Here is a 15,750-nt window from a genome sequence, read left to right on the forward strand (position 1 = left end):
AAATTAGCCAAGTATGTACACATACAAGGAATTTGCCTTGGTGCTTTGCTCGCAAGTAACAACACGATATACAGTGGACAACTAAAAATAAATCAGCATGTTGCAAACATTGTCCCTAGTGTGTGTAGGTTAGTGTCTGGGGTGATCGCTGGTCAGCGTGGGCTTGGTGCGCTGAAGGGTCTGTTTCCGCACTGTATCCCTAAAGCCTAAAGTTTCCAGCACCTGCAGTTTCTTCTGTCTCCAATGAAAATATATGCAGTTATCAATTTGGCCAGAATGCATGTAGAAATGGGTGAAAGATTTAAAAATGACGACTGATTTTGGATTTCTAGTTCAAATGGTCGTGTATGGATGATGGAGCTGAAACACCAGTCAGTGGTCCAGCTGCTAGATGAGAGGCTTAATGTAAAATTACAGAGCATTATCGAAAGTACAGGAAATAGCTGCAGGAAATGCAAGAACAAGTAAGTGCTGGGGGATAAATGGCAGATAGACACAAAATGCTGGAGAAACTCAGCGGGACAGGCAGCATCTCTGGGGAATGGGTGACGTTTCGGGTCGAGACCCTTCTTCAGACAAATGACATTGCATTTGCAATGAATAATCAGTGGCTTCTTATTCAACAAATTATTATAGACTTGGAAATCTTTAGACTTTAGACTTCCTACATAGCAGTGGAAACAGGCCCATCAGACCACTGAGTCCGCGCCGACCAGCGATCACTAACACTATCCTACCCACTCGGGACAATTTTCAATTTTACTGAAGCCAATTAATCTATAAAACCTGTAAGTCTTTGGAGTGTGGGAGGAAACCGGAGCACCCGGAGAATTGTACGGAGTTTGTATGTTCTCTCCGTGAGTTTTCTCCGAGATCTTCCGTTTCCTCCCACACTCCAAAGACGGACAGGTTTGTAAATTAATTGGCTTGGTAAATGTAAAAATTGTCCCTAGTGGGTGTAGGATAGTGTTAATGTGCGGGGATCGCTGGCCGGCGCGGACCCGGTGGGCCAAAGGGCCTGTTTCCGCTTTGTATCTCTAAACTCGGGGGGATCTCAGGTCCCCGTGTCAAGCGATCGGACCCCGGGTCAGGGCTGGTCGAACCTTCTGCGTCGTTGGAGCTTCCCGACATCTACGGTCTCTACCCGAGACTGCGAGCAAAACCCAGGCAAGGGATTGGCTCCGATGGCAAGTCCACGCCCCCACGGTGGGGCTCAAAGTCGGTCCCGAGCGAGGCCTCCAGCTCCACGATGTTAGGCCGCAGAGCGACCGGAGATACGATCCAGAAAACAATCGCATATCCGGCAAGGTGAGAGATTGAAGAAAAAAGTTTCCCCCGACACCCCACATAAAACAAACCAAAGAACATTTTAAACAAACTTTTAAAACACACTAAAAATAACAAAAAAAGACAAAAAAGACAGACAAAATGTTGGCAGGGGCTGCCAATCGTGCGGCGCCCCCTGGTGGCAGGCATGCAAATCTATTGCAGTCATGCCGAGATTGGGTCCCAACCTGCAACACCAAGCTTCTGGAACGGTGGCGCAGCGGTAGAGTTGCTGCCTCACAGCGCCAGATACCCGGGCTCGATCCCGACTACGGGTGCTTGTCTGTACGGAGTTTGTACGTTCTCCCTGTGACCTGCCTGGGGTTTCCTCCAAGATCCTCGCTTTCCTCCCACACTCCAAAGGTTTGTAGGTTAATTTGCCTGGTATAAATGTAAATTGTCCCTAGCGTGTGTGGGATAGTGTTAGTGTGCGGGGATCGCTGGCCGACGCAGACTGGGTGGGCCGAAGGGCCTGTTTCTGTGCTGTATCTCTAAACTAAACTAAACGCATCAGAAATGCAACAAAAAGCTGTTATAAAATGAGGGTCAAAGAAGGGTCTTGACCCAAAACATAACCTATCCGTGGTCTCCATTGATGCTGCCTGACCCGCTGAGTTACTCCAGCATTCTGTGTATTTTTTATTTAGTAAACCAGTGTCTGCAGTTCCTTGTTTTTCCCTCTTGGGTGATTCAGACCTGTGTGAACCAGAATCCCCACACCTTTAGGGACCGAGCCAATTTCCAACGTTGTGGAGGAACCTAGTGCTGCTTTTGATTTCCCACGGGCCCAATGAGCTGAGGCAAACAATTTAACTGTGACCAGCTTCACACATCTGTGCACAACTGATTGGGCCACACTCACAGCGCTCCCTCTGGCAGCCTGATGCAATTCTGTTTCATAAATCCACGGTTTAAAGATCGCCACTAGAATCATGGAAGATAGACTCTAAATGCCGGAGTAGCTCAGCTGCGACAGGCAGCATCTCCGGAGAGAAGGAATGGGTGACGTTTCGGGTTGAGTCCCTTCTTTAGACTAGTCAGGGGAAAGGGAAACGAGAGATATTTAGATGATGATGTAGAGAGATAAAGCACCACGAATGAAAGATATGCAAAAAGGTAATGATGATAAAGGAAACAGGCCATTGTTAGCTGTTTGTTGGGTGAGAACGAGAAGCCGGTGCGACTTGGGTTGGCGAGGAACAGGGAGAGAGGGAATGCAGGGGTTACTGACTCAGTCTGAAGAAGGGTCTCGACCGAAAAATCGCCCATTCCTTCTCCCCACAGCTGCTGCCTGTCCCGGTGAGTTACTCCAGCATTTTGTGCCTATCTTCGGTGTAAACCAGCATCTGCAGTTCCTTTCTACACCACTATATCACGGCCTGTCCACAGATACTCATATGATCCTTGGACAGGTGTATGAATGCCCACTTCTATTATAGAATCAGACTTATGGTTTATTTGCTCAATGGTATTTCATTCTTTGTTTTGCATACAATTCAGTAAAATCTCACTGTACAGAGGCACAATCATACCTATGTATTGGAGTACCGTACTGTGGTGCAAGAATTGTAGATTACACTGGGGCAGTACACAGGGCTGCTCGACTCCTGACATGTGCCGCCCAGCGGCATAAGGCAGCCGGATTGTGCCAGGGAGCCGGATCCCGCCCAGGATACCCGGGGACCGGACAACGGAAGCCCCGGCAGCCACGGTCTGCAGGGGGGAAGCTCGGAAGCCGCCGAGTTCAGCTCTGAAGACCGGAGAGTGGACAAGGAGGAGGAGGGAGCTGCGGGCGATGATGATGGATGCAAGGAGCAAGGGCCGGTGGGAGAGGGAGCGGGGTAATAATAATAATAATAATAATGGATGGGATTTATATAGCGCCTTTCTAATACTCAAGGCGCTTTACATCGCATTATTCATTCACTCCTCAGTCACACTCGGTGGTGGTAAGCTACTTCTGTAGCCACAGCTGCCCTGGGGCAGACTGATGGAAGCGTGGCTGCCAATCTGCGCCTACGGCCCCTCCGACCACCACCAATCACTCACACACATTCACACACATTCACACACAGGCAAAGGTGGGTGAAGTGTCTTGCCCAAGGACACAACGACAGTATGCACTCCAAGCGGGATTCGAACCGGCTACCTTCCGGTTGCCAGCCGAACACTTAGCCCATTGTGCCATCTGTCGTCCGACAGATGGCACAATGCCCCCAGCACCTTCAAGGTCGGCTGCAGGAGGTGTCCCCGGGACACAGAGGCAATCGGGCGAGGCAAGGAGAGGGACGTCGGTTCGCGGGCTGAGCCACGGTCGAGGGTGACAGAGGAGACCCTGCTGCAGCCTGGGGCTTACCTGGATATAGGCTTGCCAACTGTCCCGTATTAGCCGGGACATCCTGTATATTGGGCGAAATTGGTTTGTCCTGTACGGAACCGTCCTTGTCCCGTATTTGACTGCTACTACTCGGGTTGAGGGGACTGTTGGGTTTTAGCATCGGATCCGGCCCCGCCTCACCAGTCCCGCCGACATAGTGCAGCCCATGGAGTGCAGCAGCAGCGCCTCGCCCGTGGCCCCGTCGGTCGGTCAGTCGGCAGCCCGGCCAGCTGTCCGACCTTCGGACCTTAGGGACAATTTACATTTATAGCAAGCCTACAAACCTGTACATCTTTGGAGTGTGGGAGGAAACCAAAGATCTCGGAGAAAACCCACGCGGGGAGAAGGTCCAAATGCCGTGCAGACAGCACCTGTAGTCAGGATCGAACCTGGGTCTCTGGCGCTGTAGGGCAGCAATTCTACTGCCGTGCCGCCCATAGTTGTAATCGTGTATTGTCTTTTCCCTCTCTCACCATCCTTCCCCCACCCAACACGCACCAGCTTCTCGTTTTCACCCAACAAACAGCCAACTATGGCCTGTTGCCTTTATCATCGTTACTTTTTTGCATATCTTTCGTTCATTTGTTCTTTATCTCTTCCACAGCACCGTCTGTATCTCTCGTTTCCTTTATCCTTAACCCGTCCGAAGAAGGGGTCTCGACCCAGACCTACTAATAATAATAATAATGGATGGGATTTATATAGCGCCTTTCTAATACTCAAGGCGCTTTACATCGCATTATTCTTTCACTCCTCAGTCACACTCGGTGGTGGTAAGCTACTTCAGTAGCCACAGCTGCCCTGGGGCAGACTGACGGAAGCGTGGCTGCCAATCTGCGCCTACGGCCCCTCCGACCACCACCAATCACTCACACACATTCACACACAGGCAAAGGTGGGTGAAGTGCCTTGTCCAAGGACACAACAACAGTATGCACTCCAAGCGGGATTCGAACCTGCTACCTTCCGGTCGCCAGCCGAACACTTAGCCCATTGCGCCATATGTTAGCCCATTGCGCCATCTGTCATCTACTGTCCCGGAGATGCTGCCTGTCCCGCTGAGTTACTCCAGTTTTTTTTGTGTCAATCATCTGGTTGTCTTTTCTTTTTACTGTTTAGAACGCAACAAAAGCTTTTCGTTGCACCGCATTCACGGTGGCGCAGCGGTAGAGTCGCCACCTTACAATGCTTGCAGCGCCGGAGACCCAGGTTCGATCCCAACTACGGGTGCTGTCTGTACGGAGTTTGTATGTTCTCCCCGTGACCGTCACTGACTAGGTGGGCCGAAGGGCCTGTTTCCGCGCTGTATCTCTAAAACTAAACCAAATAAACCTGACGGGGAAAAAAAATTAATATGAGCCATTCGGCCCTTTCTGCCAAATTCTAGCCCAGGAACTTTGACTCCTCCCACATCACTGGTCTCCTTGCGACGCGCACCTGGCGTTGCTAGGCAACAAAGGCGTCGGTTACCACCGTCCAATGGGAAAAAAGACGAGGGAGCCGGGGGCCAATAGGAAACGCTGGCCGCTCTGTTACTAGGGCGGAAGGGAGCAACGGGAAGGAGAGCTGCCCCCTGCTGTCCGTCTTCGGCAATCTCCGGCAATCTCCGGCCGGCGCCCGAAGCCGCCAGAAAGCTACATTGTGAACAGCGGCAACTCATTGTATCCTCCACACCTCGCAACATCAGCAGCTCAGCCCCCCAGCTGTACTAATATGGACATCATCAACCAGGTAAGGCTCGGCTCGGCTCGCACCACCACCTCTCAACTCAAGTTGTATTTGCCACAACCACAAAACAACCACAAAAAACCCCCAATATATATATATATCTTCATATATAATGTGAAGGTTTCCCCCATGTGTGTGTTTATAACCTCTCTCAATGTTTCTTATGTTTTAATTGCTTGCACTTTATTCTGCTCCAGCTTGTAGCATCTGGTACGTTTCGCGTGGCGAAGGAACCTCTGTGTTTTCTGCGCCTCCTGGAATGGGTAAGTTTCAGAGAAATAGACACAGTTTGTGACATTTCAGGAGGTTGAGACGACGGCGGCGGCACTGCTTTCTACTTGTTTTTCTGATTTTTTTATTTGTCTGGATTAAAGTCGGATGCAGCGCGAAATTTGCCACCAGAAAGAACAAAACACAAGCAGATGTCTGTTTCATTCTGCTGGGTTGGAAGTCGCGCCTGTGATTTTTGCAGGAGAAACGATTTAATACAAAGCAAGCGGTGCCTCCCATTCCCCTCACCAGTTTGTCGCTCCAGGCGGGGGTCTGTGGCGAATGGCTGTATCGAACTAGTACATCAAAATAATATAAATATATTTTTAAATCACATTTAATTGCAAAAATCCAGATTACATTATTAAGCGCCAGTAATTGATAACCAGAATGATTTTTGACGTTAGATTTCGGTGATAGGAATAAAAGCATTTCTTGAACCTAGACATGAGACTTACGTTAAACGTTATCATTTGTCAACCGATTTAATATTACATGTTTGCTCTGATGTTAAGCAATTGTATGTATCAAACGATTTGACTTTCGAACCAGGCATTTTTGATAGTTTTTCTTAGCCTCAAATTCCCAAACAGTATGGAAACGAACTTGGAATGTTTTTGTTTATTACATTATGTTAGAATCGCTGTGAATTATATATTTGTCCATAAAATGTGATCATTTCCTACATACCTGATACGTTAAAGGATATGATTTATGGAATTAGTAAATTAATAATATTTGTTTTCAGAAGGTATTTTAATTCCTTCTGAAGACTACAGGAGAGAATGATGCATGTTTGGAGGACAGTGAACAGTGATTTATTTGCAGTATGGTTAACATGCCCTGGAGCTGTGGTCTGGACCGATTTGTTGTTGACGTACAGACGTAATGAGAATCCCCAGGTTGGATTCATTTGCCATAAAAAATATATATACATTTCAAAATTTGGAAGAATATTGCTACTTTGAAAACTCTTATCAATATTACTCTTCTGTCGTTTTACACTAGAGGTTATTTGGGAACCAGAGCTTCTCATTGTTGTGTGAATAATATCATTTGTGGTGGGACTTTTTGGTCTTGTGGGGTATGCCGTGACTTGTCGGATTTATGACTCAATGACATTAATTTGCTTCCTAACTACATCTAATTTATTTACCACATGAAAATGTAATTGTATAATTCTGTTATTAACCCTTTCTGGTTTTAAAATGGAGAATAAAATATTTTGTAAACCAAGTGGAAAAATATATATTACCATTTATGTATGAAATTATTGTTTTTTTCCCCATAGGGGAGATACAGCATTCTCTTAAAACTATTCTGATTTGCAAAACAGGAAATAAAAGATTTGTGTTTTAAGGTTCATATTCAGTACACTCTTTTATACTTTTATTCCTTATTATGAATCACTCACTGTCATCAAATTGGTATATGGAACGATTTATATAATTTCTATTCGTATATCAAGAGGGTTTTATTGTCATATGTCCCAGATAGAACAATGAGATTCTTACTTGCAGCAGCACAAAAGAATATGTAGGCATAGTACACTGCCATAGAACCATGTAAACAATGGGCTTTCTGGAGTGCTGGCATGGGTGTTGTGGGCCGAGGGGACTGGTCTCCAGATGGTCCCAGAGGGCTAGTATGGATATTGTGGGCCAAATGGATTCTTGGGCTGGCAGCTCAGTCACTCGGGCCTGGTGGGTTGGCAGCTCAGAAACTTCCAGAAATTCTGCCCAAAACGGGTGAAAGACTGTGTGTGTGTGTGCGTGAGAGAGAAGGGGGAGAGGGTGGAGAATCAATTTTAGACATTTTTCATCTTTTTCTGGAGATCACAGCAATGAAGGAGGAAAGTCTATCCTAGCCTGAATCTCACAGGGAGCAAATGAAGGGAGGGAGAAAAATACTGGGGTCAGGTTTAATACTTGCAGGGGGAATACTTACTGATGGACCGAAGGGACTCCTGGGTTAGTACAGGCCTGATGGACCGAAGGGGCTCTTTTTATTTTAAAAAATCGGAGTGAAATCTCAGTGAAGCACTTTTTCTGGACCTTTCCTGGCCTGACACGGACCTTTTGGGCCAAAATGCTCCTCCTGGGCTAATACGGCCATTTTGGGCAAAAGGGACTGGTTTCTCAGCTAATATGGGCCTTGTGGGCCGGAATTAGCGGTTTCAGGCAAGCCAAACAACTAATTTTATTTCCAATTGTATTGCACTTTCAAGCACTGGGCAGCTCAAGCCAAACAGCTCGTTGCATTTTCACTTCATTTCCATTGCCATCGCACTTTCAAGCACATGGCAGGCTCAAACCAAACAGCTCATTGCATTTTCACTTCATTTCCATTGCCATTGCAGTTTCAATCACAGGGCAGGCCAAACAACTCATTTTATTCTCATTAAGGGCTAAAAAATCATTTATTCAAGTACATTTCATACTCAGTGTTCTGTAGTTTCCCAGTTCAGACAGAGAGTTGTGACCTCTCCCTCGCCATCTTGCAGACAGACTGAGCCGCACCCACCCTTCCAGGTTTTATAGTCCCTTCCCCCTCCCACCGGAAGGAGCATGGCATTCATGGCAGTGATTGACAGGAGAGAGAATCTCAAGATTTTTTAAACACTAAGTCTTTTATTTTTCATCGATGGGAAAAATCCTCAGGGCCTGCGCAGCGGAGGAGGACTCTGAGTAAGATGGCCAAAAAATCACAGCCATATGTGGTAGTGTTTTTTCTAAAATCAAAGCACAGTGCAAACAGGAAGTGGTCAAGATGACACTTTTAATGATATAGATGAGAAAAAAAATATATAATTTTTTTATATAGCCCAAGTGGGATCCCTTTGAGCCAGCACTGCCATTCATTGTGATCATGGCTGATCATCCACAATCAGTAACCTGCCTTCTCCCAATGTCCCTTGATCCCGCTCGCCCCTAGAGCTCTATCTAACTCTTTTTTAAATTCATCCAGTGAATTGGCATCTACTGCCTTCTGTGGCAGAGAATTCCACAAATTCACAACTCTTGGGTGAAAACTTTTTTTCTCATCTCAGTTTTAAATGGCCTCCCCTTTTATTCTTGGACTGCGGCCCCTGGTTCTGGACTCCCCCAACATTGGGAACATTTTTCTTGCATCGAGCTTGTCCAGTCCTTTTATAATTTTATATGTTTCTACAAGATATCCTCTCATCCTTCTAAATTCCAGTGAATACAATCCCAGTCTTTCTAATCTTTGCTCATATGACAGTCCCTCCATCCCGGGGATTAACCTTGTGAACCTACGCTGCACTGCCTCCATTGCAAGGATGTTCTTCCTCAAATTAGGAGACCAAAACTGTACACAATAGGGACCTGTACAACTGCAGAAGGACTTCTTTACTCCTACATTCAAATCCTCTCGTTATGAAGGCCAACATGCCATTAGCTTTCTTCACTGCCTGCTGTACCTGCATGTTTAATTTCAGTGACTGGTGTACAAGGGCACCCAGGTCCCATTGCACTTCCCTTTTTCCTAATGTGACACCATTGAGATAATCTGCCTCCTTTTTCTTGCTGCCAAAGTGGATAACCTCACATTTATCTACATTATACTACATCTGCCATGCATCTGCCCACTCGTTCAACCTGTCCAAGTCATCCTGCAACCTCCCAGCATCCTCTTTGCAGTTCACACTGCCACCCAGCTTTGTGTCATCTGCAAATTTGCTAGTGTTACTTTTAATCCCATCATCTAAATCATTAATATATATTGTAAATAGTTGTGGTCACAGCACCAAGCCTTGCGGCACTCCACTCACAATTCTAACAGGGACCTGTTTATTCCTACTCATTCCTAATCAAGTGTTCAAGTGAGTTTATTGTCATGTGTCCCTGATAGGATAATTAAATTCTTGCTTTGCTTCAGCACACAGAACATAGTAGGCATTTACTACAAAACTGATCAGTGTGTCCATATACCATAATATAAATATATACACACATGAATAAATAAACTGATAAAGTACAAATAACAGATAATGGGTTATTGATAATCAGAGTTTTGTCCGAGCCAGGTTTAATAGCCTGATGGCTGTGGGGAAGGAGCTATTCCTGAACCTGGTTGTTGCAGTCTTCAGGCTCCTGTACCTTCTACCTGAAGGTAGCGGGGAGATGAGTGTGAGGCCAGGATGGTGTGGGTCTTTGATGATACTGCCAGCCTTTTTGAGGCAGCGACTGCGATAAATAAATCCCCTCGATGGAAGGAAGGTCGGAGCCGATGATGGACTGGGCTGTGTTTACTACTTTTTGTAGTCTACTCCTCCAGTAATCAAGTCTAATCCTCCAGTTCTGTGTGTAGGAAGGAACTGCAGGTGCTGATTTAAACCGAAAATAGACACAAAATGCAGGTGTAACATAGTGGGACAGGCAGCATCTCTGGAGAGGAGGAATGGGTGACGTTTCGGGTCGAGACCCTTCTTCAGACACTCGTAGCTGTTCTATCTCTCCCTCCTAACCCCATTCTCATGCCTTCTCCCCATAACCCCTGACACCTGTAGTAATCAATATACACAATAACAATTCAAATTTTGTTTCCAGAACCATAAAGCACTCGTGGAGCAGATAAAGGAATATCCATTGTCATGTATATAGTTCATGATTTGTGGATAAATAATGTGTTAAACTAGGGAAATTGATGAATGGCAATAATGTTATGCTCAAAATGTTGTTGAAAGCCAACCATATTCATTATGAAACTATAAATACAATGCAAGCTAAAGCCCATGGCATCTGGATGAATCATCTTTTCATAACCCGCATACATGACACATAGAATTAACCAGCAAGAGTGACCTATCCCTGACTGCTCCTTTCAGCAAAGGTGTTAGTTCATTTAAACTAAACGAGCTAACACTTTCATTAAAATATTGGACAGAAAACTTCTACTTGACAGCACACATCTACATAATTTAACAATGGGTTTCAGCTTGCATGCTATTTAATTGTGGTTCTGTAATGAGTATATTTGCATCTCAACATTATTATGGTGCATAGAGATATTACCATCCACCAATATTTTCCTCGTCAGAACTCTGGGTACGACACAGACAATTTCACGAAGCTACCGCTGACCTGAAGAAGGGTCTCGACCCGAAACGTCACCTATTCCTTTTCTCCAGAGATGCTGCCTGACCCGCTGAGTTACTGCAGCTTATTGTGTCTATCTACCACTGTTCATTTGGGTCGGCTGCTGTGAAAACCAATTAGTATATTGGATGTTAAGAAAATATATATTTTATAAAATAAGCATTTATATTTGAAGGATTTAAATAGCGTTGGTCTGTTTTTTGGGCTTGTAGGCAATTGTATTTTATAGTCACATGTACCTATGCACAGTGAAATTATTTTCTTTATGTACAGTTCAGTGACAATCCTGCTATACACTGGGCACAATCATACTAAGTGTAAGATCGTAAACATCACTGAGCCAGTACACAAGAGTTTTAGGTGCCATCTTGTACGCTTCAAGTCCGAAACATTTAAAAAATGTAGTGTCTTATCTTGGCCATAAAGGCCCATTGTCTTAAGGTCACAAAGAACAGGAGTAGAATTAGGCCATTCGGCCCATCTACTCTGCCATCCAATCATGGCTGATCTATCTCTCCATCCAAACCCCATTCCCCTGCCTTCTCCCCATAGCCTCTGACACCCGTACTGATCAAGAAAGGTTGTCCTGGCAGCGGCTCTGGGCCAGAGTTGCAGGGGTCGGCCTGGCCAGGAGATGTGTTGATGTCCTCCATCGCTGCTGTAGGCAATGTCCGATCCAGGCATTTGACCACTTGGAACGGCTACCGATCTAGTCGAGCCCCAGGCTGTTGCAAGGCCTCCAGTGGGCCATTGTGCAGACTTGACCCTCTCCAACACCTCCTCGACGATGGCCCATGAAGGCGCCACCCTTTGCCGCCGATGGACATTGCCCTAACTCCGTGCCCCGGGGTGCCTCCCGCAGTGGGCCCAGAGCGCTCCCTAGAGCATGGTCTGTGGCTCACATTGTGCAGGAAGGAACTGCAGATACTGGTTTAAACCGAAGATAGACGCAAAAAGCTGGAGTAACTCAGCGGGACAGGCAGCATCTCTGGAGAGGTGGAATGGGTGACGTTTCGGGTCAAAACCTTTCTTCAGTATAATGTGGATAAATGTGAGGTTATCCACTTTGGTGGCAAAAACAGGAATGCAGACTATTATCTGAATGGTGGCCGATTAGGAAAAGGGGAGATGCAATGAGACCTGCGTGTCATGGTACACCAGTCATTGAAAGTAGGCATGCAGGTGCAGCAGGCAGTGAAGCAAGCGAATGGTATGTTAGCATTCATAGCAAAAGGATTTGAGTATAGGAGCCGGGAGGTTCTACTGCAGTTGTACAGGGTCTTGGTGAGACCACACCTGGAGTATTGCGTACAGTTTTGGTCTCCTAATCTGAGGAAAGACATTCTTGCCATAGAGGGAGTACAGAGAAGGTTCACCAGACTGATTCCTGGGATGTCAGGACTTTCATACGAAGAAAGGCTGGATAGACTCGGCTTGTACTCGCTAGAATTTACAAGATTGAGGGGGGATCTTATAGAAACTTACAAAATTCTTAAGGGGTTGGACAGGCTAGATGCAGGAAGGTTGTTCCCGATGTTGGGGAAGTCCAGAGCAAGGGGTCACAGTTTAAGGATAAGGGGGAAATCTTTTAGGACCGAGATGAGAAAAACATTTTTCACACAGAGAGTGGTGAATCTCTGGAATTCTCTGTCACAGAAGGTAGTTGAGGCCAGTTCATTGGCTATATTTAAGAGGGAGTTAGATGTGGCCCTTGTGGCTAAAGGGATCAGGGGGTATGGAGAGAAGGCAGGTACAGGATACTGAGTTGGATGATCAGCCATGATCATATTGAATGGCGGTGCAGGCTCGAAGGGCCCAATGGCCTACTCCTGCACCTATTTTCTATGTTTCTATGTTTCAAACTTCTTCAGTCTGAAGAAGGATCTTGACCCGAAACGTCACCCATTCCTTAAATCCAGAGATGCTGCCTGTCCCGCTGAGTTACTCCAGCTTCTTGTGTCTGTCCACGGGTGAGTAAATTCAATTGACCTCTGGAAGACTCAGAATAAAATGGAATTGAAAAGTAAAGACATCTGGAATAGTCCAACACCATTTAGAAGGATTTTAAATTGCAATTCCTCCAATTAGTAACCGTAGATCCAGTCAGCATTGTTAAAGCAGGGATTTTTCTGGTGCTATTTAAATTGGAAAGGCATTGAAAGAAAACACTATAAATTGGAATATTTTAAAAAAAAGATACAAAATGCTGAAGTAACTCAGCGGGGCCAGGCAGCTTCTCTGGAGAATACGGATATGTGACATTTTGGATCGGGATCCTTCTTCAGACTGATTGTGGTGGGAATATAGATTCAATGGAAAATTAACAGAAGCACATAGGAATCTAGAGGTTCTAATGCATAGAAATCATAGTCACAAAGCTTGGAAACAGGCCCTTCGGCCCAACTACCCCATGCTGACCACGATGCCCCATCTACGCTAGTTCTACCTGTGTGTGTTTGGCCCATATCCCTCTCAACCTTTTCTATCCATGTACCTGTCCAAATGTCTTTCGAATGTAATCTTTAGTTTAGTTTAGAGATACAGCGTGGAAACACGCCCTTTGGCCCACCGGATCCGCGCCGACCAGCGGTCCCCGCACACTAACACTGTCCTACACCCACTGGGGGTAATTTTTACATTTACCGAGCCAATTAACCTACAAGCCTGTAGGTCTTTGGAGTGTGGGAGGAAACCGAAGATCTCGGAGAAAACCCTCGCAGGTCACGGGAGAACGTACAAACTCTGTACAGACAGCACCGGTAGTCGGGATCGAACCCGGGTCTCCGGCGCTGCATTCGCTGTAAGGCAGTAATTCTACCGCTGCGCCACCATGACTGCGGGCCTTAGTACCTGCATCAAACTTGTAATGCAAGTCTCCTTTAAACTTTGACACTCTCACCTGAAAACAATGCCTTCTGGTATTTGATAATTCCACCCTGGGGAGGGGGGGGGGTGGTAACAGCGTTTGACGGTGGTAACATTCTTGTGGTATGAATGTTACCGGAATGCCCTTGTCTATGTAGGAAGTTACTGCGGATTCTGGTTTAAAGCAAAGATAGACACAAAGTGCTGGAATAACACCGCAGGTCAGGCAGCATCTGTGGAGAAAAGGAATAGGTGACATTTCGGGTTGAGACCCTTCTTCAGACACCATTGTCTGTAACTATTGTCACCTATCAGAAAACGTTCCCAGCGATCACAAATGGGTTTGAGTGGGTGGGTGAAAATTATTAATGATTCCTAAATAAGGATGAAACAACAGCTTGCAAAGAGCTATTCCACTTTTTCTATTTTAAACATATTAAACATAAATTCACGGGGTGTATTTTAAAATAGAATATCTAAATCCAATACCTTCCTGGCAAGATATATTACAACCTTGTAATATCTTAATGAAATTGAATATATCTCACATTGTTATGCTCGAGTGTAAAAGTGCTGGAGTAACTCAGCAGGTCATACAGCATGTCTGGAGTACATGGATCGGTGACATTTCGGGCCTCGACCCAAAATGTCACCTACAGAGATTTAGTTTTTAGTTTAGTTTAGAGATACAGTGCGGAAACAGGTCCTTCGGCCCACCCAGCGATCCCCGCACAGTAATGCCCCTGTCCCACTTAGGAAACCTGAACGGAAATCTCTGGAGACTTTGCGCCCCACCCAAGGTTTCCGTGCGTTTCCCGGAGGTTGTAGGTGGTTGCCGGAGGTTGCAGGTGGTTGCCGGAGGTTGCAGGTAGTGGAAGCCGGTAGGGAGACTGACAAAAACCTCCGGGAAACTGTCGCTGCCTCACAGCATCAGAGACCCGGGTTCGATCCTGACCTCCGGTGCTGTCTGTGTGCAGAGTTTGCATGTTCTCCCTGTGACTGCATGGGTTTCTTCTGGGGTGCTCCAGTGTGTTTAGTTTGGAGATACAGCGTGGAAACAGGCCCTTCGGCCCACCGGATCCGCACTGACCAGCGATCCCCACATATTAACGCTATCCTACACACGCCAATGTTTTTACATTTATCAAGCCAATTTATCAACAAATCTGTACATTTTTGGAGGGTGGGAGGAACCAAAGATCTCGGAGAAAAGTCACGGGGAGAACAGTGCAAACTCCGTACAGGCAGCACCCCTAGTCAGGATTGAGCCCGGATCTCCGGCGTTGTAAGGCAGCACCTCTACCGCTGCACCACCCTATGCACCCGCGTACTGATGCATTCTAAGACTTCCACAGTCTCGTATATCTTTTTGTTGATTTCTATGAGTTTCAATCAGTCTTCTTCAATCAAGAATCTATAAATCCAAGTGCAGCATGAGTGTAAAGTTCTAAATGTAATCATGTAAATTTACTTGAAACTAATTTGGTTTCATCTGATATCTACACGTCATAAATACTAAATAAAAAGTGGTGAATCTGTAGAATCATTTGTAGCAGAAGGCTGTGGAGGCCAAGTGAGCGGATATTTTTAAGGCAGAGATAGATAGATTCTTGATCGTTATGGGTGTCAGGGAGTATGGGGCAAAGGCAGGAGAATGGGGTTGAAACATAGAAACATAGAAAATAGGTGCAGGAGTAGGCCATTCGGCCCTTCGAGCCTGCACCGCCATTCAATATGATCATGGCTGATCATCCAACTCAGTATCCTGTAGCTGCCTTCTCTCGAGGGTGGAATGGCGCTCCCGTCGGAGCGGCCCAGCCCGATGGTGGAATGGTGCTCCCGTCGGAGCAGCCCAGCTCGGGGGAGGAACGGCACTCCCGTCGGAGCGGCCCAGCTCGAGGGAGGAACAGCACTCGCGTGAGGGCGATTTGGGGCTGGAACGGTGCTCCGGTGGCTGGGACGGCGTTGTGGCGGCTATGACCTGAGTCCTGGGTTCAGCCGCGGGCCAGCGGCTGCGACTGCTGGACTGGAGGGCGGCAGCTTCGACCACCCCGGGCCGCGGTG

The 15,750-nt window shown here is 46.4% G+C and overlaps 1 protein-coding gene across 1 annotated transcript in view; it reads left to right on the plus strand.

The window, feature by feature from the left end:
- The first annotated feature begins 5,320 nt into the window (after nt 1–5,320).
- The window catches only part of synpr (synaptoporin), a 158,066-nt gene continuing 147,636 nt past the window's right edge, over nt 5,321–15,750 (plus strand). The window contains exons 1-2 of the mRNA XM_033036645.1: nt 5,321–5,434; nt 5,629–5,694. Of these exons, the coding sequence (XP_032892536.1) occupies nt 5,417–5,434; nt 5,629–5,694 (84 nt within the window). The 5' untranslated portion in view covers nt 5,321–5,416. The remainder of the gene's footprint in view (nt 5,435–5,628; nt 5,695–15,750) is intronic.

The sequence above is a fragment of the Amblyraja radiata genome, chromosome 18, assembly GCF_010909765.2.
Source record: "Amblyraja radiata isolate CabotCenter1 chromosome 18, sAmbRad1.1.pri, whole genome shotgun sequence".
Classification (NCBI taxonomy): domain Eukaryota; kingdom Metazoa; phylum Chordata; class Chondrichthyes; order Rajiformes; family Rajidae; genus Amblyraja; species Amblyraja radiata.